We start from the raw sequence: 24,374 nt of genomic DNA on the forward strand, positions 1-24,374 counted from the left end.
CAATTTTAGCATGAAGCCTTTTTCGTAGCATTGAATCTGTTGTGGAATCCTGCATCAACCAGTGCAGAACATTGTTGTTGGATAATATCATTCCAGCTTTTCTTAGAGAAGAGCTCATACACTATTGAATGATGCTACTTTAAAGCCTGTCAAAATATAAAAAGCGCTTTTGTTAGAAGCTTTGTCATCACCATAGTTTTTGTAGAATCACAGATTACAGTTTTATTAATAGACTTCACTTGCATCAACTACCGTCAACATTTTGAGGCTGTGCTGATGGTAATTATTAGGCTTGTGCGAATATTCGAGCAGTTCGGATATTCGAACGAATATTACACTATTCGAATTCGCTTCAAAATGAATTTAGTAGTAGTAGTAGTAGTAGTAGTATAAAACTTTATTGTCTACAAAAAAATTGGCCGCGTATCTGCGTGCTTCGCTGCAAATGTCGTCTAAAGACGATAGAAGAGGCACTGCGTAAGATATGGACGCCATCTGGCAATACGTCGGGAAACATGAGTGCTGTGTTGCGGGCTGGTAGTCCCGGCGCAGCAGCAGGCGAAGACCGGCGGTGACCAACGCGACCGGTGGGGACGCCAACCAGCCCGAACACGCGGTTTAGCGCGATGCGCTGAAGCAGAAGAAACGTCCGCACTCAACGAGTACTCTCCACACACTCTTTTATTTACACGTCGCCCGCGTAAAACAGGAATGCCAGAGCGGCGCCCCATAGCATTTGTACAATGCAATACAGAACCGAAACCGAAACACAACGAGCTCGTGCAGAGGGCACAGAGGAAGGCAAGTTTCAGCGCAGTCACATTTTCAGCGCAGCTTAAGAAAGTAGGTTCTTTGGAATATGTATGCATTTTCTATTAAAGGAACACACCACCTAATACTTACCTAGTGATGTTGCGCCTCAGATATGCGTGATACAGTAGAACCCCGCTGTTACGTTCCTCACTGCTGCGTTTTCCCGGCTGTTACGTTGTTTTCCGCCGGTCCCGGCATAGCTCCCATAGGATACAATGTATTGGGAACCCCGCTGTTACGTCGTAACTGTCGGACCGTTCCCGTATGATACGTCGCGAAGTGCGCCCGGAGCCGACCGAGTGACTACTAAAGAGAGCGGCCATGGTGCATTTTCACGCAGCTTGGCCTCGTTTGACCGTAATATTAGCCGCATAAGAGGCGCAAGCAACAGAATCTTTCAATTGATGCAAACAAAAGCATGGCCTTCAAGATTCAAATTGCAAAGATGGCGTCTATGACGTAACTGCTCACGAAAGCAAGGCCTTCGAGATTGGCATTCACTTCTGCCATCGCGTTGGCGTAGACTCATCATCATCGTTATTTGTCGGAGAACGGGAGGAGTTCGAGCTGGTTGGAGCTCGCATGGTCGTGCGTGCGGTTCGCGGTCGGACTCGCCGCGCCGGTCGTGATTGCGTGTGCTTAGTTCTTTCATGCCTACAGCTGTTGGTGTTAAAAAAATCACATACGTTGATTAGACTTCTGTGGATAAGGCCGTCCTAAGCTCCGCGTTTCTATCCATCGACTAGATCGCGGCTGAGCGCGCCAATTTTCGTGCTGCTCGTAAGAATTGAAATAAAATTCTGTACCACTAAATATTTTGCCGTTTTTCCTGTTTTTCGGCTCTTACGTTTCCCGTCTCTTACGTTTATTTCCTACGGTCCCTTCAAAAACGTATCAGCGGGGTTCTACTGTATTTACTTTTTGATCGACAACATTCACAAGTATGAACAGCCGTACCAGTTCAAGATGGCTGGCCCTTGGGCAAGTGGTTCAACTTTGGCTGAGTGGCTGAATCGAGTGACGTGCCGACAAACAGAAAGACAGACCAAAATTACTCCGTTTGAGTATCCCAAAAAAGACTATCGTCTTTAAAACCAGACAGGCTAGAACCCCAGTGCCCCGCAGGGAATATGGGGGTGAAAAGCGTAGCCTGTACGGCAGGGTGGTGCCCCTATTCCAAGGCCCCACTGGCACAAGCCATCCGTTCAGCTTTTTGGATCAGTTGTAGCTGATCTTTCAGGGCCCGGCTGGACAGCAGCACCTCCCATTCGTCCCATGTGCCATTTGTGTCGTATTCTCCGTGCTCCGCACACTCCCACGTGATGTGAAAAAGTGTTGGTGTTGCTCCACACCACGGACATATGTCTCTATACGCTGTGGGGTAGATCAGCTGGAGAGAGTGCAGATTTATGTAAGTGTTCGTCTGTAATTTTTGTAGCACGGTCGCCTCCGCAGCGTTGAGTTTGCCATGTGGGGGTAGATAGATCTGTCTATTTTCTCTATAGTACCTTAGAATTATTGCGTAGCAAGGGTCTAGTGGGGTAGTGTCCTTTATTGCAGAGTATGGGGTGGCTTGGTGATGTGTAAAGCCTCGAGCTGCCTCATCCGCATGCAGGTTCCCAGTCACGCCCTCGTGCCCCGGTGCCCAGGTCACAGTCTGGATGTATTTCACATTGGGGTCCCATCCAGTCCCAACCAATATTCGAAGCGCCTGTGCTCCAATTTTGCCCTTTAGATAGTTTCTGCAAGCCTTTTGTGAGTCAGTAATGATGGTTAATGGAGCGTTTCACGTCCATCCCTCTTTTATTGCAAGGGCTATGGCGACCCCTTCCGCTTCTGTTGTCGAGGCTCGATCTATTGAAGCACAGACTGTAATTTTCCCTCTACGGTCTGTGACTACAGACATAGCCTCCCTGCATCGGTCTGATAAGGCGCAGTGTCCGTGAATCTCGCTATGTTCGTATATTTTGTCATTTTGTCAATGTTGTTCGCCCTGGCCTTTCTTCTCCCAGCATGCAGAGTAGGATCCATGTTCTTTGGTATTGGCGATGCCGTGTACCATTCTGTAAGTTCGTTTGGTACCTCTTTAGTTTCTTGATGCTTTTGTATTAATGCATCGCACCCTAGTTTTGTTAGGACTGCTCTGCCAGTTGGAGTCTGGAGAAGGCGATTTTCTTGTGCTTGTAGCTGTGCCTCAATTAATTCGTCTATTGTGTTATGAAGACCAAGCGCCAATAGCTTGTCGTTTAAAGTATGCCGTGGTAACCTTAGGGCTGTCTTGTAGGCCATTCTTATTATTTGGTTTGCTTTTTCTTTCTCTTCCCTGTTCATATTATGATACGGAAGTGAGTATGTAATACGACTGATGACGAGACTTTTGACCAGTCGGAGGGTATCTTGTTCTCTCACGCCCTTACGGTTGTATGTTATACGCGAGATCATGCGTGAGATCTGCTGTACGGCTGTTTTGAGTTTATGTAGTGTGTGCAGACATCTCTGATTAGCTTGCAGCCACATACCTAGTATTCTGATGGTATCTTTTTCCGGAATGATATTTCCTTCTAGCCTGACTTCCAGCTTTAGACTCGGGTCCATCCTTTGTGCTTTTCTCTTTGTGAAGCAAATAAGTTCAGAACTTTTCCTCTGAGCACCAATGTCCCCGTATACTTGTGTACTCTTCTATGGTTCTAGCTGCCTGTTGTAATCTATCTTCTTTCTCTGGTAGGCTGCCTGTAGTTGTCCATACTGTGATATCGTCTGCATATATCGCATGTTGTAGGCCGGCAATGCCTTTGAGTTTTCTTGCAAGGCCTATCATGGCAACGTTGAAAAGTGTGGGTGAGATGACCGCCCCTTGCGGTGTTTCTTTGTTTGGAGGTCGAATGGCTTCGGATTCGTAATCCCCTAGTTTGATTATTGCAGTCCTGTGAATAAGGAAACTTTTGACATATTGGAACATTCGCTCTCCACAGTTAGCTTCCTCCAGACCTTGAAGTATTGCTTCGTGACTGATGTTATTGAAGGCACGCTTTATGTCAACGGCCATAATGATGTTTTCCCCAATTATTCTAAATTCCGAAAAATTCGAAATGAACGAATAGACATGTATAAACTGCATGAAACCCCCTGTAAAGGTGGTTTCACTGCAGTGGAGGGGTGCTGTACCGTGAATACACATATCCAGGGAAAATCCACACTGCTGTGAAGCCTCACTTCGAGGTTAAATGAACTTATTACCCTCACATTGATTCATTATTTTTCAAGTTTAAAAGCTCGTTATACCGGCTTATATGCTCTAAGTATGGTAAATTTTAAAACATAAGATATTTTACAGGTTATCACTTGCATTCTACTGAAATGCAAATCCTGCTACTATTCAGAGTTGCTTCCACTTCCCTTTGAACCAAAAAGAATGACATTTGCACATGCCTTGTTTCAATTTAAAAAAAATATTGTGCAGGTTAGTTGGGTCATGACAAATATGCTCATTTCACATATTTATATAACATATTATATCAAAAATTTATAATATGTGATATATAATGATGAATAATTTCAAATTCGATTTGAAATTATTTGATCAACTTGCTATTTGCACATTCCTAGTAATTATTACTTTGTTGGAGCAACGTCAGCGTGGAAACAAACCACTCTGGGTCATTAAGAAACAAAATAGAACTTTATAGTATTTGTTTAGTGTGAACGATGCTTGACATGTGTTAATTTGACCTCGTTCAGTTGCATAGAAAACTAGACTGCGTTTTTTTTTTTTTTTCATTTTCTTTTGACGCCTTTGTCTCTTTTTTTTTTTATCAATATTATAGTGAAGATAACTACTGCTTTGATTGTAAGTGGTGCAAATTTTCTGACGTGTTAACAATGGTTGAACAAACTAACATAGGCTGTTCTTAATGTGCGTTTCATTCTGCTGAGCACGTGGTGGAAATACTGCAAGTATAAAATTTTTACTTCTGCAAACTTGTTTATTTTCAGCATCAAAACGTCAGTTTGAGATTGCATTTCGGATGTTTGACCTCAATGGAGATGGCAACGTAGACTACGATGAGTTTGAAAAGGTAGCCACTGTGCTGTCTTTTTCTTGTTCCTGTTAATTTAAACAGATTTTTACCTAACCTTTTACCAAGAGCATGAAGTAAAGATAGACAGGCACGATAACACAAATGATAAACATCAGCTTATAAAACCATACAGATTAGGCCTTCTAGGTGGCAGTACTCGGAGTAGTCCAGCACAATGGCTGTTGCATGCATGTGGCATCTGTTTCTTTTGAGTGCTCTCCATGCCTTCTATAATAGCCTTGCAGCAGCAACCACCTTGTAGCGGCTGCTCGCAGAAGTCGCAAGGCAATTGCTTCTGCTAGCAGCTGCCATAAGGTGCTTGTACTGTGATAATAGAGCATTCTCATTCTGTGAATGTCCACATAATATTGTATATGTGTTGACCCATTTTTATTCCAACAATGTTAATGATTCTGTGCTTACTGCTAGTTCAATTTTCTGCTCGGTTTTTGTAGCAGCATTGCATTGTTTGGTTCCCATCATTCAGTGAGCTTTTTTTTTTGGTTACAACCAACGCCGTCGTAGGTGTGCAAAGTAATGCCGCATGGACTCAATCCAGCATTACTCCTTGAATTTGTGTGTGTGTGTGTGCGCGCGCGTGTGCACGTGCGTGCATGCATGCACCTGTGCATGTATGGAAAATACACCACACATACCACTGTTATTAACAATCAACCACTATACTGGCTAGTTGGTCAAAGCCACACTTGCACGTTGGCATGAAGCAGCACAGAATTTTTGCCAAGGCAGAAAACAAAATGAAATAAATGTTGTGCCAGTGCCCCGTTCTTTTATCACTGTTAATATATGTATCATTTAAAGATGTCCAGAGATACCATTTAAGGCAGTAATCGTGCAAGACTTGTGTTTAAGGATGCCATTGCTAGCTGGACTGGACAGCAGCTTCATGTCGGAGTGCATCCTTTTCTTTTTCTATAGCAGATGTGTAAGGAGTGTGCCAGTGTTACCATGATATTGTTTAATTGTTACCACTGTGCATGCGTTTTTTTATAATTGCTATAGGCACTGTTTCATCAACCTAATTTGATGGCAAGATTATTAGCTAGGGTAAGGAATGCACTCATTGAACTGTGAAAATGACAGACTGAGTTGGAGAGTGTAACTGCAACAGTGCCTATGTGCATAACATCAGCATGGCCTTTAGGTGTGAAATAAATTTCGTCATCAGATGCAGAATCCACGTTCCTGTATGGGTTGCGTAAATACTTAAGGGGGATGGTATGGTAAATCAACGAAAAAATTAATTATTTTTATTTCATTACTGAAAAATAATACGCACTATGAGGAGCAAAACCGTGCAGTGGCGAGCAGGCAGGAACCATTTAAAAATGGAGCTGAGAATTCCTCCTCCTAACGGATGCGAGGGTTTGTTTACATGTTGTTTTCCATCACTGTTTCTTTGTGTATCTTTTAATAATAAATATAGCTAGTTCAGTTCAATATATTCATTTTATGCCATTTTCAAAGTTTTGATTGCAGATTTTCCTACCAGGGATGCTTTTGTAGCTTAGTCATTGGTTGAACTTTCCACACTTGTTTTTAAACATAAAAGCATGTTTTTCTCATATTAACTTTTTTTTTTAATTTTCGAACTTTGGTGCCTTTTTTGAAAATCTGTCTGACTGATTATGATGAAATTTTCTTCGATTACACTGAAATCCCTTCCAAATAGTCTGACCCTAATACTTTAAAAAACTGTGTGAGTTATAACTACGAAAAAAAAAATTACTTGGAAAGTCTCTTACGGTACATAAGTGACGGCAATATGTTTTTTTATGAGATAGATTTAGGAACATATTTTTTTGGCTAGTGATTAATGCCACCATCTCATGTGGAATTAGTGGGCAAAATGTCACGGTCATACTGTTTTTTGTTTGTGAAAAAAGGTACATTTAACACCCCAGCCTAAAATATGCCACTTGGATACAAAAAAAGTAAGAAAGGCTGTAGAGAAAAAATTACACCAAGTTAAGGCCAATAGCAGCCTTATTCAGCACGCAAAATTTCACAACAAAATATGGAACAGTTGTTGAGATATAAAGCTGAAACCAGGATGACCAATTTACCCCACCATACCCCCTTAAGGTATATTTGTGCTTGGTGGGGTGGACGACCCTGGAAAATCAAACAAGTGGAGGCCATAGTGTGTGCAAAGCACAATTTTTCCTTTTCTCACATTTTTAAAGCTTTTTACGCTGCAAAGCTTTCATTTTACACAAGCAACAAGTTCATTATAGTATCACTGAGCCTCTTTGATTATGCACTCAGGCAGCCAGATGGCTGCCCCAATGCTTGCCAGGTGTTAGTTTTTCTCGGACAGTGCTAGAAGCGCCGCCCACCAGCTCAAGCACTGCCAGAACGTGTTAGTCATTCAGCAGCCCGCAGGCTTTCCAAGCTGTCCCGAAGCTTTTGCTCTTGCAGAAACCAGAAGACCTTTTTTGCGTCATCTGCTCGTAAACTCTTGGAGCAGAGGTTTCGTGCTTGCTTTGGCAGTCTACTTCAGTTTGGTGGTTTTGTGCTGTATGACATTTCACAACATTCAATTGTGTTTTTCTTGCATTGTCATATAAACTTTTGTCCTCCAGAAATCTTTAATCATTGGGGTACAAACTGAAGTTTGCATGCTTATTTGGAATGGTTGCCTTGTAGTTCACTATGTAAATCCTGTCTATATGACTGAAGTTAAAACAATTCAGTTATCTACTACTCCACTTCATTTTCTTTTTCATCAATAGCATCGTAAGCTGAGAGCAGTTCAGCCATTGCTCAGGGAAATGAGACAAACTCAAACAGCAATGCAGCCAGATTACACACAGATCATGAAGCAGATAACTTGGAGAAAATGATGGTGCCGGCTGTTGACTGTTGGATTTTCTGTGCCTTGGTAGCCTTGGTATGCCCAACACTTGCTAAAAACTTTTGCCCCTCGTAACCGTGACACCAGACGTTTCCTGTTGGAAAGGAAATCTCATGCTACCCTCTGACTGCATGAACACCAAAAAAACGCCAGGCCTGCGCGGAAAGCGCAGCACTGTCAGAGCGAAAGCGGGAAGAGCGGCATTTCTAGAGCCCGTTGTAAACTCTCTTGGGGCTACTAATACAAGTACGCTAGCAATGTACCCACTACGCCATAAATCATAATTTTTGTGAAATTGGGAAACACCCACTACACTACTATTCGTCATTCTGCGGAGAAGCGAGGTACCAGCTACACGTCTGTAAGACATTACGTGCACTTTGTTGATGCGACGGCTGATTATGATGAAGAATTATGGCTGAGTCCTTTGTAATGGGTTGGAAGCTTAAAACGACCCACTAGTTACGTAATTCGCATTGTGTGACACCCGGTCACTATTTCACTCTCCCACCACGCTATATAACATACGTTAACTTGAGAAAGAGAGAGAGGGAAAGAACTTTATTCAGACCCTGAGGAAATGGTTCATGGGGGCCTTATGGGCTTCCTTGGCAACCAATACAAGTGCACTACGCTATAAATCATCATAATTTTTGTGAAGTAGGGAAGCAGCCACTATGCCATTTTTCGTCATTCTGCGGAGAACCATGGTACCCGCTAAACACCTGTAAGGCGTTTGGATGCTGGCTTTGTGGATGCTGTGCCTGATGACGAGAAAGAATTATGGCAGAGACCTTTGTAATGGGTTGGAAGCATTCAACAACCCACTCGGTGCACAATTCGCATTGTGTGAGGTGTGGTTACAGAATTTGCGTCGTGTGACGCCTGGTTGTTATTTTACTCTTCTACCACGCTATATTACATATGTTAATGTGGTTCCTTCCCGAAATGAAGCCTGTATAGGGTCTTTTTGCAACGCAGTTTCAAGCACCGGCATGGCTCCGAGGTAGAATACTGGGCTCCCACACAGAGGGCCCAGGTTCGAGCCCCGTTCCATCCTGGATATTTTTTCTTATTTCGTTTTCTTTTTTTTCCTTATTTTGCACGATAGCGGTTACGGACACTGGCAGCGGTGGCGAACTACTACGGTGCCAAAAATGGTCATTGTTGTGATCTAATAACAGCTCTCGCTGTAAAAACCGAAGCAGCCCACTGTTTAATACAATCAGTTTAAGCATTAAGTGCCATGTGACTTTGGACATTAAGCTGAAAACTGGATATTTCACAAAAACTGTAAGTGGTAGGCAGCTGATAATAGCAGACCGCTCACACTCAGGCCAGTGAGCATGATGCAGTACTTGGATGCACAGTTTGGTGTTTTTTACACTTTCATTGCCCATTCGCTAGAATGCTGATTACAGAAGTGATGATGATGACGCTATATGGATTGTCATAAAGATTACTGTTCATTACTTTGCATAGTATTTGCTGTTACATGACATTTCTGATGCTGTGTAGTTGCTAGATGTCCAGAGCATGCATAACGCTTCTGTTGTACTGGAATGCAGGTGCAGACGATAATCAGGCACCAAACCAGCTTTGGCATGCGGCATAGAGACCACCAGACAACAGGCAGCATCTACAGGGGAGTAAGCAGCGCTCTGTGCAACTACTTCTTTGGCCCCAAGCTTGATAAAAAGCTCACAGTGGAAAAGTTTCTGAACTTTCAACGGCAGTTGCAGACCGAGATCCTTACTCTTGAGGCAAGTACATGGAACCTTTGTAGGTTTGTCTTTCTCTACATTCTGTCATTCTAGGTCATGATGAAAACTTCCTTTCCCTCAGGTAAACATGGCCTCGTATACGTCTTGCTGCTGTACTGTCATCTATTTATGTCAACCATTTATTTTTTGTGGCATACAGATCAGCCACGTGATTTATAAGTGTTAGCACTGTTGCTGCATTAATGGAGATAGGCAGTAGGTGGCATGCCTTGACACTTGCACGATAGTGCTTCGCTGCAAGTAATACAGGCTGATCATTTGATGATGAAAGGCACTTGCTGTAGTGATTTGATATTGCTCTCCTGTGCCACATTTTTGCGTGAAACATGCAGAATGTTTCTACTATACAGAAAATAAAACACGCTTCTGTTGCTGCACCACCTTGGTGCTTTCTGTGCACGTTGGACTTTCGCCCTGCCTACCCTGGCGGCACTACTGCTGAGCAGCACAACCTTCTACTATAATTGCACTGGTCATAAAAATGCTTATATGCAATAAGTAGGGGTGTGCGAATATTCGAAATTTCGAATATTTTTCGAATAGTGTTTGCTATTCGATTCGATTCGCACAGAAATTTTACTATTCGAACTATTCGAACTTCCCAAAGACAAATGCAGTCAACGTCCGGTTGAAAGTGACACCTTCAGATTTTCAATATGCTTCACCTCATTACACTCTCGTATTGCGGCAAAGCTGCCTTTCAAGCTCCGTTACGGCCGAACTTTGCCAAGAGACAACGTCCGATTGAAAGTGGTCCCTAGATTTTCAATATGCTTCACCTCCTCACACCCCCGTATTGCGGCGAAGCTACCTTTCAAGGTCCGTTACGGTCGAACTTAGCCAAGAGACAGTCAACGTCCGTTTGGAAGTGGTCCCTAGATTTTCAATATGCTTCACCTCATCACACCCCCGTATTGCGGCAAAGCTGCCTTTCAAGTTGCGCTACGGTCGCAAATGTATTAACTCAAGAAAACGCTGGTTCCAATATGGAGATGAATGATGTGGCATAGTTGGGGGCTCAATTAATGCTGTTTTGGACCTAAAATTTGGGCAGGAAGTCCGAAAAATCGGACGCCGAAGCTTTTTAGCATCCAAAATTTTAGATGTTCCTATATATCGACGTCTACGAGGCAGATTTGGAACTCCGGACTTGAAGGGAGCACACCCTTGTCCGCCACATCAATTGGCCTTCCACAGCAGTTGAAAGAGGAGGAGAGGCTGAGGAAATGGCATCTCTGCCTATCACGTGTAAAGTGTTGTCGGCAACACTTTGGTTGCACCAAATCATGTACATAAATACAATTCGGCCTCTACATTGCCTCACTCTTGATAAGAAAGACAACTATGAAATGTGACCCCACCAGCGCTTCATCAACCTAGCGAAAAGAAACACTATCATGTTGCGATCTCACAAGAACATACTTGGGGATTCTCTGCAACTTTTTCTGTAATTTCACTTCGAATTATTCGAAAAATGCTTGAGAAATATTCGAAAATTATTCGAAATTATTCGATTTGATTCACACTCAATCTTTATTATTCGAATTCGCTTCGCACCCAAAATTTTGCTATTCGCACAGCTCTAGCAATAAGCATACGAGGGCGGTCCGATAAGTATTTAGCCTTCAAAAGAAAAACGAAAACTTTGGAATGGTGTCGATTTATTTCTCAACATAGTCCCCTTTCAACTCTATACACTTGACCCAGCGATCCTCCAACTTCTTGATCCCGTCAGAAAAATACGTTTTCTCCTGAGCTGCAAAGTAGGCTTCTGTGGCGGCAATAACTTCTTCATTCGACTCAAATTTTTGTCCGGCGAGTGACTTTTTCAAGTTGGGAAACAAGAAGAAATCACTCGGGGCCAAATCTGGAGAATACGCTAGATGGGGCACCACTTCGTAGCCCAGTTCGACCAACTTGGTCGTGGCGACGGCGCAGGTGTGAGCTGGCACGTTGTCATGGTGGAAGAGCACCCTTTTCTTCACTAAATGTGCCCATATTTCTCGCAATTTGGCGTCGAATCGGCCCAGTAATTCGGCGTAGTAGGGTCCTGTCACCGTTTTGCCCTTCTCGAGAATGTCCTTGAGAATCCCAGAAAATGGTGGCCATCACCTTTCCTGCCGATGCGACAGTCTTCGCCTTGTTCGGAGCAAGTTCTCTGGGTGCAGTCCACTGTTTCGACTGTTCTTTGGTCTCTGGTGTGTACCAGTGGATCCATGTTTCGTCGACGGTCACAAAACGGCGCAGGAACTCCTTCGGATTACGCTTAAACAGCTTCAAACACTGCTCTGAAGTGGTTTCACGGACGCGCTTGTTGTCCGGAGTGAGCAAACGCGGCACCCATCGCGCCTACAGCTTTCTCATGCCCAAAATTTCATGCAGGATACGACCCACGCGGTCTTTTGAGAGATGCCTACTGTCTCAGCTATCTCGCGCACCTTCAGTCAGCAGTCTGCCAATACGAGGTCGTGCATTTTTGCCACGTTATCGACCGTGGTAGCCGTTCGCGGGGCCCCTGGGCGAGGCTCATCAAAAACCGACATGCGACCACGTTTAAACTCGTTGAACCAATTTTTGGCGGTTGCCATCGAAGGAGAAGACTCACCACAGACGGCATCCAGTTGCTCTTTGATTTCGCTGCGCGATTTCCCTTCCAAAAACAAGAATCGAATCACTGACCGATATTGCTCTTTTTCCATTTTTAACGGACACACGAAAATCACCTGCTTCCTCAAGCAGCCAAAACAAAACCGCGAGCCCGATTTGACTGGACCTTTGCAGGTGTCCCTCTAAGAGAACGTCAGTATATATGTCTCATGCAATAGTGTTGCACTCTCGCGGTGAGGCTAAGTACTTATCGGACCACCCTCGTAGAGTATCTACTGCATAGGCAGATAATCACTTTGCACACTTCACTTGTTATTGTCATATTTACATAACATATCAAGTATCAAGATTACTGCATCCTGTGATATCATATATGTTCAAGATTATTTTTTTTTTCTACTACTGATTGTGATTTATGCCTCCTTGCTCATGTTTTGTGGTGTCACAAAGATTGCTGAACGATCAACACATTGCGACAAGGAATTGCTAAAGCACTGCCTATTGCAGGTCTCTCAGCAAGGCATTATGTGCAGGGAACACCATATGGCAATAAAATTCAACTGATTGTAACGAATAGTCGGTGTGACTGCGAGTTTGGTGAGCGGAACTGAAAGCATGGAACAAAGGGAAACCGACAAAGATATTGTCAAAAAATGCATACCAGCATTTAGGACTGTGTTACAACCATGGAACAAAGAGCCTTTAAAGGATATGAATGGTCTTACACATAGTACACATAGTACAGTGGTCTTACACATAGTACACATAGTCCTGACCAGCCCATATACTTGTATGAGACCAGACTTCTGCAGTTCAACCCTGAAATTTGCCTTCGCAGGATAAAGCTTGGCAGCACACACCTGATGCCAACAATGACCGCAGGGGTGACTCAACAGCGGAATTGTCTGGCAGCATCTAGGGTACAGTCAGTGCCTAGGCGCATGTTACCTGCAGCTGAAAATGCCTTTTTTCGGGCTGCCCCAGGGAGATTTTAAAACAAGAAGAATAGCTTACAGTGAATTATTACAGTATTTACCAGATTCTAACATGCATGTTCTTTCCCCAAAAATGATTAGTTTTAAAATTGCTCTGGCCCTCCCGTTAAATGCAGTTCAATACGAAAATGAAACCATATTTTGGGCCGAGTACTTTAGGGCCTATTTGATAAATGAAAAAAATATTTTTTGCCACATGCATTTGTTCAAGGCTCGTGCTTAGGTTACAAATGGGAAAAATACATGCAAGTCCCAACCAATTGTGTGCAGCAAAAATGTTTGTTCACAAGGTCCCGGGACAGAATAGCCTACCATCAAAGCCAGCCTAACCAGCTGTAACGGTAGTAGGTTCGGGGAGCAGGCTTATAGAGTGATGTCAGAGACGCTCGTTAGGGCAGCAAGGAAGATGATGCAACTGGCACAGCACACAAACATATATATAAAACATAAAAATGCACGCACGAGATAGATAAAAAAGCACAGCAAGCACAGTGAATCCGTGAGGCGTCTTTATAATCTAATCAGTTCAAACAAATGGCGCACTCATGAGTTGGGGCTCGATGAAGCAGTCGCGCAGCGTTGACATTCTTGGACGAGAAGGACCAGGCGGGATGTTGCAGGTTCTGTGTCTGCTGGGCGCCGGGGCAGAAGACGTGTCGTTCTCGAGGTCCCTTGGGCGTTGACGCTCGACCAGGTCCCTCCGACAGATGTTGGCCTCCCAAACGTTGACATCCAACTAGGCCAATGTGTCTTCTCCGCTCCAGCTTCTGGCTCCGTCTAATCGGCTGACGTGGCCTGTTCTTTTTTCTTCTTTTACACGTGCCACGTGTACGCATTCAGTAAGGCGTCTTCATTGAGTTGCTGAAGATTGTTACTGCTGTGTGCGTGCTGGTGCGTTTCTGCCGCCATTTCGTTATCGTCGTGGTTCCGGCGTCGGCATACTTCATGACACCCGCGTTACACCAGCATCGTCGCCATCTTAAGATGACAACCATGGAAGCCAACAGAAACTGTATACAGGGACATGCATACTTCAATTTGAATCACACACACACACAAAAAAAGGTGACTTACCGTTATTCTGTTCATGCTCGACATGCATACTTCAATTTGAATCACACACACACACACACACACGAAAAAAAGTGACTTACCATTATTCTGTTCATGCTTAAACTGTGCAGAAAGATCGCATTTTATCGATTCGTCAGTGTAACACTTGATGTATTTATTTGCTTGGTTTTTAAGGGGGAAAAAATTACACCATCTTCCGCTAAAGGGGACCATGAGGCGATGCGAAGCCGGAGCACTTGCACGATCACGTTCCGTTGACGTTTGTTGGGCATGCTACCGACCTCAGGCAAGCTACCAACCTCGCGTCGTGGAACGGGAAGAGGAACACTACGCGCATCGTGTCTTCCTTCTAGCCTGGCCGTTAATTCTTACAGGGCGAGCGGGGAACGCGGTCGACAGGCGCACGAGAGGGAGGTAGCGTAGGAGAGGAGAGAGAGGGGGAAGGGACGCGCATGCACTGGCGCTCATCGCGGCGCTGCGCAGGAGAGAATTTTGCAATGTCGAGCCCGCATTTCAGAGGAGTCAACCGAAGCAAGCACTGGACTGAACGTGCGCAGCGCTCTACCACTTGAAGGAGAGGAGACTCGAGGAGGAGAGTAGCGCATGCGCCGCGAGAGCAGAAGTGAGAACGCAGGAGAAGCGCAAGCAGGTGCTGGTAGAGAAGTGGAGAGAGTAACGCGCAGCTGTTGGAGAGAGGGAAAGAGGAGAGTTGCGCATGCGTAGTGTGAGTGCGGACTACCAGGACGCGGGACATACCCCCGAGCAAGAGATGCTTCGCATCTAAAAATGCACAATTGTCTTTGTTTATAATTTGTGAGGTCTCAAGTGCTCTAGGAACAAAGGACACACTGCACGCTAGTGTAATAAACAAAATAGGCATTTAGAGCACTTTCTGTACAGTATGCCAGCTAGGTGCATTACGCAGCTAATGTCGCATGGAAGTTCAACTTACAATATCGGGATACTGAGCAAGTAATGTTTTCCCCTGTCAGAAACAAATGCCCATGTCGTCAAATGCGGGTGAAGTCTCTTGAATGGAGGCGCTTTTGAGGGAACAGCAAAGTGTCCACAGGGCAACCCCTGGGATGCTCTGTTGGGCAGGTGGCATTGACCATGGATAATGTTGTTCCCAAGCCAAAGAGGACAAGTTTCTCTTGTACCTGAGTGCAAGAGAAACTTGTTGCACGACCCTCTGCAGGGCCCTCTGACCTCGGCACAGCAAGCGCCATTGGGAAGCTGCATTCTGGGAGAAGCAAGAGCCATGCGAAGAAAACAAGATATCAGGATACAATAGAGTCGAGCGTTCCCACAATGGTAGAAACTAGCTGCTGACAAAACAACACTAACATAAACTTGTTTCACTGCCTGCAAGCAGCTGTAGAAAGCAGCCATTCTGGGAGGGCTGCTGTATATTTTATAAGATATCAACACGCGGGAAACCGTCCCAGAACGGTTGTTTTTCTGCAGCTGCCAGCAGGCGGCGACACAACTTTCTGACAGTGCCGCCTTTGGAGCCACCAATTTTCCCATGATTCAAGGCAACTTTGCATTTTGTTTAAACCAGACAAGGAACTTCACCACTAAATATTATACTGAATGATGAGGACCATAAAATGCTATTCTTCTGCAAAAAGTGAGCAAGAATAGAGGTAGGCTCAAAATAGCTTTTTTGAGGATTTTAGGAAAATGTGTATGCCCCTGTATTCTAATAACCTTAAAGGGCCCCTCACGAGGCCACATAGCAAATTTTTGTTAGACGCTGGAAGCTGTTGTGTGCCGAATTAAGAGCAGTATGCCGCAAGAATTTTTCAAATCGGTTTACTACCGGCTGAGAAAAACAATAATTTGTAGCGGCGCGAAACCATGATGCGAGGAGGCGAGTTTCAAACCCTTGCCACTCGCCCCGTGTAGCCTTAGCAAGCCAAATCCCTTCCCTGCCCTCTTCACTTGACACATACGCATGAACACGTCATGCGCATGCATGGTCGCGTGCGTATGACGTGCCCGAGCCAGCCCGAGCACGCGAGCGGCGTTGCACGGCCGCTACCTTTTTTTTTATGTAGCGGCCGTGGGCGTTTTGTCGGCGTTCTCTGTGGTGTACTGCCTGTTTCTGCTGGACGGGCATGAAAGTTTAGACATTTATACGGGCACGAGAGTGGCCGTATCATGAGCCAGTGGCGCATTAACGTTTACTTGGACGCGGTAGAATAAATGAGCATAATGAGTGATCGAACGCGCCAGAACATTACTTTGGTTTCCAGGGCTGGCGTCTGCTCGATGCGCTAACCGCGGGGACACGAACGCATGGAAAATGGAGGCACATTAGCCCCGCATCTCGCTGCAATTCACGAAAAAAAAATGAAAAAGACGCACACATTCCCTTTGTGTGTCTCATTATTTCTCTCAAGTTTTGTTAATCTATTCAAGCAACAAATTACACAAACTACACATCTCGTGTCAAATAATTATCGCAGTGTCAGGTGCTACTGTTGGCGACGTCAGAGCACAGTCGTCTACGTATAGGAGCGACGTCACAGCACTACCATCTACGTAGGGCCATTTTCTCATGTACGTCATCCCCTCATTCTCTAAAGCGCGCGCCTGCGAGAGGAAGGGCAAGCAGCGTTCACCTTGAAATTTGACGGATTTCCGCGGCGCGTAGCGTTGCAAATTTTGGCAGACGTGATCGTGAACGCCCAGTGTATGCATTGCGCTCGTCAGCTCAAAATTGTCAAACCTGGTGAGGGGCCCTTTAAAGAAATGGGCATAGCATGGCGACACATTGCTTTCAGTTTGATTACAAAAGCACATTCAAACAGCGACTTATCTTATATGTTATGCTAGCTGGAGTAAGTTGCAGCACATGTTCTGGAAAATTGCATGTGGACTATAACAACTAGCGTAGTGGTTACATAAGCCACCATCCCGTTTACCATTGTTGCAAAGTGATTAGATAAATCCAGAATATAAAACGTGTCATGGACTACATGGAGGACAGCTTGTTGAGGACCTTCGTAGGAAGGGATAATGTGGCATCTTGGGGAGGTAAGAATGATATATAAGTAAATAAATTGCTATTTATTGAACATGAACGCTCGCTGGTGTGGTTGTTTTCTGAACTAGCAGAATTGAAGGCATAGGGTATATTTCTTGCAGAATGGTCACTAAATCAGTGGTGTGTTCTGGTGTATTTTCTGGATCTTGCATAATTTTACATGCCAGATAATTATACCGATTTTGTCAGACCTATAACGGTTGAAATAACTGAAGTTTGTTGTATTATTGTATGTTGTGTGCTCTTGTACAGGCTGTTTCTGCCACTATGTACCAACAGGCCCAAAGACTGACACTCCCAGGTTTTTTTTCTTTAGCCATTTGTGATACAGACTTTTGTCTCATTTTTCAATTGTATATCCCATCCAAATTTGCATGCTCGTAAGAGCTCTTAACAAAATTAATGTAGGTATTTAACTTTGCTAAAAGTTCTTTGTTTTCTTATTACCTCTGAACTTTGGATGGCATTCTTCGGCTGGCGTGCTTTGGCAGGTGTCCCATTGAATTTTTTGCGCCAACTTTCAGTTTATGCGCAAAGAGCCTGATGAACAAGGTATGATCAGAGAATGGGACTTTGCTGACCTGCTGTTGACTTACGCTGGCCTCAATGACAAAAAGAAGTCTCGTATGATCAAACGTATAAAAAAAAAGTTCAAGAGCCAGTCAGAGGTATGTGATATTCCACTTCTGCTTGTTAGTAACATGATTTCTACCCACCGCGATGGTCTAGTGGTTATGGTGCCCGATTGCAGACCCGAAGGTCACGGGATTGAATCCCGGCCGTGGCGGCCGCATTTTCAGTGGTGGCAAAAATGCTAGAGGCCCGTGTGCTTAGATTTAGGTGCATGTTAGAGAACCCCAGGTGGCCAAAATTTCCAGAGCCCTTCACTACAACATCTCTCATAATCATATCGTGGTTTTGGGACGTTAAACCCCAGATATTATTATTAACCTTCAAAGTTCCTAGTGACCCGGTGAGGTTGGAAGCGTGGGCTCGTGCCATACCAAGGAAAGATCGAGAGCTCACGCCTCGTGACTATGTTTACAAGAAGCACTTCTCGGAGAGTAAGTCCCCTCATTCGTTGAAAAAACTTGAAGACGAAAGCCATCTTCTTTTTCTTCAGTCAATGTGTCTATCCTGCCCTACCCCTGTGCAAAAGCTTTTTGCATGTAACGTAGTTTTGCACTGTCTCCAGGATCGGAGGCATTACAAGCTTTCTGCTCCTCACCTGATTTTGCACTGCCTCCGTGATCGGACCACCGATCACGGAGGCAATGCAAAGTGACGATGTCATGCGACATCATCACGACGCCATGATGACATCACAAATTTTGGTGATCTGTGACCTCATAATAACGTCATGTGGCGATGTCATTATGGTATGATTTTTTGCATCACTCATGTTGATGCCGACGCCAACGGTCATTTTTTGCATTTGATGAGACATCTAAGGCTTTTGCCTTAAAAATGATACCTAACCTATCGAGTTCACGTTACCAAAAATGATAGATTTCGCGTTCTACAAGATATCTCAGTCAGGTAATTTTCCTGTACGTGAAGGCATTTTTTCCATTAATTTACCGAAAAATGTGGAGCCAGCACAAAAAAAAAAAACACCCATTACGCGTAAGGCGTAAACGGCGAATAGGCATCGAATGGCTTTGAGCCGGCGAGCGTCGGAGACCGCAACGCATGTTTTTCCCTCTCAGCTAGCGGACTCTCACAACAGGGCGCGTCAGTGCTGTGCCCAATTCTGTGACTTTATTAGGACACCCAAGCCAGCGCAGTTTCACCTCCTCAGGAATTCTTGCTCCATGAGGCACGCACAGTGGCAGCACTCCATTAAGATATGGTGCACATTGCTGCACCTTTCATAAGAGGTGTAGAATTAACTGTGACCTAGCAGGTTGGTGAAATCATAGTTTTTCTAGAGTTGACACTCATGGAACTTAATCTCTGCAGTTATGTCCATATTTGAGATTGTTGTGCATAAGCTGGTGTTGTGTTGTGCATAAGCTGGTTTACACTTGTGAAGCGTTGCTGTGTTTTACCCATGTACCGCGAAGAACAGCAATAGCTTGTGAACTGAGCATATATGCTGCATACACTGCCGCAGAACCCCACACACCGGCATGGCTGTGAAACATCGCAGACACTAGACGGTGCTGCAGCGGTGAAGTGCTTTAAAAAATGGCAGCCTTCTTATCAAATTGGTGTATAGGAAGAGATAAGGAAAGATGAATGAAAGACTGATGTAAGGGTGAGGAGGAAGTAAAGGAGGAGGTGAGAGGGTAAACCATAGCATAACCATGTACAATATAGCATAGCAAGTGGTGAGAAACAGAAATGAGGGTGAGGGGCAGTGATATGAGAGCTAGGAGTTGGGAAAGGAGGAAAGTGGTCAATTTAGAAAGAAATAAGGAAAGAAAGAAAGAAGAAGATGTAGAAAAAGATAAAGAAACATGAAAGAAAGAAGAGGAAGAAGGACGAAAGAACTCAATCTGCATTTGCCAGTTGGTGGCACTTGCTTGCCAGCTCTGCTGTTTACTTAGATTGCACAGCTGTGGAACTGGCTTTTTTCCCCCCCATAAACGTGACTAAAAGTAAGGGTGCGCAAATTATGCGAGTAAATACGATTAATATCATGCTAAGATTTTTGAGGAGTGTGCATATGTTCTTACATTTGCACTCTTTTTTTTTTTTTCTCCACTACCTCATGTTCAATTTGAATACATCAGCTGATACTTTTGATACTACTTCAGTAAGGCTTGTTTACAAGTTTTATGAGCTCTGTTTATTTTTTATTTTTTTCTGGTGCCTCAGCAACTGTCCTGGAAGAGCATTGTTCCTGGGCTCAATCCCCATACCGAAGCAAATTTTTGAACAGCAAAGCTTTCTTTCTGTGAAAATTTTTGTTTGATGTTATGTTTAATGTTATGTACATGCTTGCTTCAGGGTATCAGTCTTGAAGACTACCTCCAGTTCTTCCACTTCCTAAGCAACATCACAGAAGTGGACACTGCGTTGACATTTTATCACATTGCGGGAGCTTCCATTGATGAAGGTATGTCTGCATTTGTAATAGATCTCGTAAAACTGCCAAAATTCCGTTACAGCCAGAACGTTGTCCAGAGAAATTTTACCAGACCTGACAGTTCCTAGCATTGAAGAATTTGACACCCATTTAGTCTCTGGTGCATAGTATGCGGATTATAATAATAGTGTAGCATTTAGTTTTCATTTTACATTGCTCTAACGTAAACAACTCAAGACTAGTTTAAAGTAGTGTCGTTGTAGGTCCTAGACAAGATTAATTTTGTGTGCATGATTCTCCCGTTTTATGTTTTATTACTGTTGAATAGATATGCACTAAAAACTTGCACACAAGCCTTTACAGATGTTACATAAATGTTACTTTTATGTACAATATACAGTTTTTATTTGGTTTTTTGTTTACGTATTAACCATATCACTGGGAAGTAGATAAGCACTGGACCTTGTAGCTGCTGCTACATGTATGTCGACTATGGGCCTACACTAGCCTTTGGCTACTGGCCCAAGAGTTCTTTTGTACAAATTCTTGTATCAATGAAAAATAAATCAATTGAAATTGAAAGTCATAACTTTGACATATATTCTTTAATCGTTTCGCTGTCACTCCCAATTTAATGGAGGCCCTCATTCTTACACAACCCCTGCCGCTCTAGAGTATTCTGTAAGCTTGATTTATGCTTTTATCACACATTCCACCTCTCAAGAAGCAAAGGAACTCATGTCTGTTGTACATACCATCTATGGAGAGCTCATTTAAACTTAAAAACTTAGACATATTTCGTACTGCAACTAGAGCAAGTGCCCTGTCATTGTTTCATAAGGGCAGCCACGATGAGCTAGAGTGGCAGCATCATCCACACCTTGACAGATGACGAGATTTATGAACTGTTCATAAATCCTGACTCAAAGAAACTGATGACAGGCAGCCAGTTTCTGTAGAATGTGTAATCTCCGCTGAAAGAAAAAAAATAAATGGGGGTGCAGCCGAGGGTAAACATTAGGTGTAGCCATGGCCATAGCCAGTGTAGCAGATCTGTCCATGACAGATGAAGGAATTTATTAATTGTTCACAAATATTGAAATGGGAATATGCTTAAGCAGTACTTTAAGCTTTATTTAATGCGCTATGTTCATTCCACCTTCTCACAGGCCCCTCCCAACGTGCCTTTGGCTATGCCTATGCATGATGTGAAAAGATGAAGCAAGTAGTTTGTCATGTCTTCGTCAGAACTGGTGTGCACTGATGTGATAAACAGAAATGTTATCTTTATGAACTCGCATATTAGTAGACTCTGTGAAATTGTGGTCTTGCCTAAATGTTGTAGCATTTAATACTGATTAAAAATCGTTGAACAGGGAATGTCGCTGGAGCCAGTGACAGCAAGATTTCCTGGCTCCAGTGACATTGCCTGTTCAGTAATATTTCATCACTTTGAAGCTCCATCTTCTTATAAACTTCTGTCTTGTTTGGATTTTGTTAATATTACAATATCCCCATTGATGCAAGTTTCATGATTGCTCTCCTAGGTCATCCTAAAATGTTGACCTTTCTTGGTTGAAAGAAAAGGTCGCAAAATAAATGCAGCAAGTCATTTTTAGAGTTTTTCAATTTTAGTTGAAAATGCATAGCAATGCGTATAGGTATCCCGTTTCCAGTTTGCTTGCGTTGACACTTTCACTCTGGGGCTGTTACAGAGGCTTCTTTGTTTGGTGTATTCACTGGCACAGTCGGAATGCCCAACACAGCACTTTCTTTAGTAAGATGCAACATTGAAGACTTCAGATGTGTACGCTAAGGCACAGTGCCATAAACGGTATGACTGCTAATGGTCATGTGCACAAGTCTAGATACATACTGTTTCTTTCTTTTGTGCTGTGTTTATTGAGCTCAATAAAAGTTGCTATGACTTTTCCTTTTTTTTTTTTAAGCTACCCTGAAACATGTGGCCAGAACCGTCGCCCATGTGGACCTGAGAGACTATGTCATTGATGTCATCTTCACTCTGTTCGATGAAAACCGTAAGAGCATCATGTTGCCTTATATGCTAGCGTACCTACATTAACTATAAAATGAGTGTTTATGGTCGAAAGTTCTGTGTTTTAGTGAACAACAGATACTTGCACGAGTGTGTTGTTCTGTATAATGGCTACTATCTGTAACAATACTAAAGCATTTTTCATGCTAATTATATCAATGATAGTAAGATGTGATGTTAAGTGTGAAGTGTCACTAAAACAAATTCGGTCACTTTTCAGAAGCTACTGCGATGCCACTCTTACTGCATGTGTTTTCATGAGATTAAATAATTTGATGTTGTATTCATGGCATTGATTATATGGCAGCTAGAGTCTGATGAAATGAATGCAATTGATTTAGCTGGACAATGCAGGGTGAATAGTGTCCAAGCACTCTTCAAATAATCTTGTTTGGTTTGCAGTGGACGGCCAGCTGAGCAACAAAGAGTTTGTCTCAGTGATGAAAGAACGTCTTCACCGTGGTCTTGAAAAACCAAAGGACACAGGATTTGTGAAACTCATCAACTCTGCGTGGAAGTGTGCAAAGTTGAAAAAGCCAGTGCTTCTCGACATATAATATAGGCTTGCTTTTGTGTGCAGCTTCATACTAGTTGTCGTTAGCTTGTGATAGCTGCTTACAGCATTACCAAATAAGCTTTGTTGAATATGAAATGTGTGATCCCTCTTGAGTGCTACCCATTTTGTGGAAGCGTTTAGTAGTGAGAGCTCTGTTGTGAAATAAAGATTGTTTTTTTCTTATTGAACTGGTTTTGAGAAAAAAAATTCCCAAAGCAACTTCTGACCAGTTTTAAGTGTGCTATCGGAAGGAACTATGTAATGTATTGGACTGTTATTCTGAGATCGCTAGACCAAAAATACTGTTTCCTGTTAGGATCAAAAATTAAATGGAAGCTACATCTGACAGCAGTCTGAATGAACAATGTCCAAGGCACTATTGGCAACATTTTCAATGTTGCTGTCATTACTATAGCCTGCACAGCCTGCCATACTGCTGACAGTGTCATCATCAGTCAGTGGCTCTGTGCAATTGCCACGAAGCGGACTGTTGAATATGCGAGCATGATGCAACATAAAACAAGTGGGAACAGATGGCTTCACAGGTAGAAAAATAAAATGAATCCAAACTTAGTGAAGCAGTTGTGCAACCTGCTGAATTTCTCGCATGTTCAAGAAATTGCTGTATGTATGAGGGCTGAATAAACAGAAGTGTCATGCTATCAAATTAAATGCATTTGCCTTCTGTACCGCTGTATGGTTTCTAGCTGGGACTTTACAGTGCATTATTTAATAAGCAAAAAAGCCCCCAGATCAACAAGTCTTGCACCAGTGTCGCACAGTTGTTTGATCCTGATCGGGCCTCGTCCAGATCAGATTTGCTGATTGTGATGATTGCTGCTGTTAAACCATACGATTAGAGACAAGTTTGGCTGTACTCTGCACCAGGTGTTGTTAAAGTGCCTAACAGACTTATCATATTTGTCTAATAAGTTGTAAAATATGCATTATAAACCCTTCCCTATTCAAGAAAATATTTTTTATAATTATGGCTGATTAGATGTGAATAATTATTGCATCACAGATGTCAGCAAGATCATAATCAAGGAGCTCAATCATGATGCATAGGCTACAGTTGTCTGGATTCAGATTGCGCTCAGTTGCAATTGAAAGTGACCATGTAACAGCACTATACTCGGGGACAACTTTTTGTGGCAATGAAGGGAAAGCTACGGGGGCGGAGCGTCTGCACATGTACTGCTACGCGAAGTAGTCCGGTTTGGCGCGCGTCTCGTAACGCCGTGGAAAGTGATGGCTAGCGTTGCATTTCGACGCAAACGCTGCTTAGCGTCTAAGGTACGGGTAAAAGGCACGACTTTTTCGAGCACGCAAAAACGCAAAGTGACAACGTATAAAGTAAAAGAAATACAAATATCTCGCTTGTGTGTGCTGCGTTCCGTCTCGAAAAGCTACATGTAGAAAATGAAGGAGTATTTTATATAT

General features: G+C 43.4%; 1 protein-coding gene across 5 annotated transcripts in view; it reads left to right on the forward strand.

Annotated features, from left to right (window-relative positions):
• Positions 1-22,954, forward strand: part of LOC119399422 (calcium uptake protein 1 homolog, mitochondrial) — a 40,544-nt gene extending 17,590 nt beyond the window's left edge. For 4 of the 5 annotated variants that reach the window (XM_049416871.1, XM_037666244.2, XM_037666249.2 and 1 more), the window contains 6 exons: positions 4,807-4,889; positions 9,339-9,533; positions 17,810-17,953; positions 20,241-20,349; positions 22,269-22,358; positions 22,778-22,954. In XM_049416871.1, coding sequence (XP_049272828.1) covers positions 4,807-4,889; positions 9,339-9,533; positions 17,810-17,953; positions 20,241-20,349; positions 22,269-22,358; positions 22,778-22,932 — 776 coding nt within the window. In that variant the 3' untranslated portion in view covers positions 22,933-22,954. Of the gene's footprint in view, positions 1-4,806; positions 4,890-9,338; positions 9,534-17,803; positions 17,954-20,240; positions 20,350-22,268; positions 22,359-22,777 lie in introns of all 5 variants that reach the window. The other variant, XM_049416863.1, reaches the window with a different exon arrangement.
• Positions 22,955-24,374: the final 1,420 nt, after the last annotated feature.

This window comes from Rhipicephalus sanguineus, chromosome 1 (assembly GCF_013339695.2).
Source record: "Rhipicephalus sanguineus isolate Rsan-2018 chromosome 1, BIME_Rsan_1.4, whole genome shotgun sequence".
Lineage (NCBI taxonomy): Eukaryota > Metazoa > Arthropoda > Arachnida > Ixodida > Ixodidae > Rhipicephalus > Rhipicephalus sanguineus.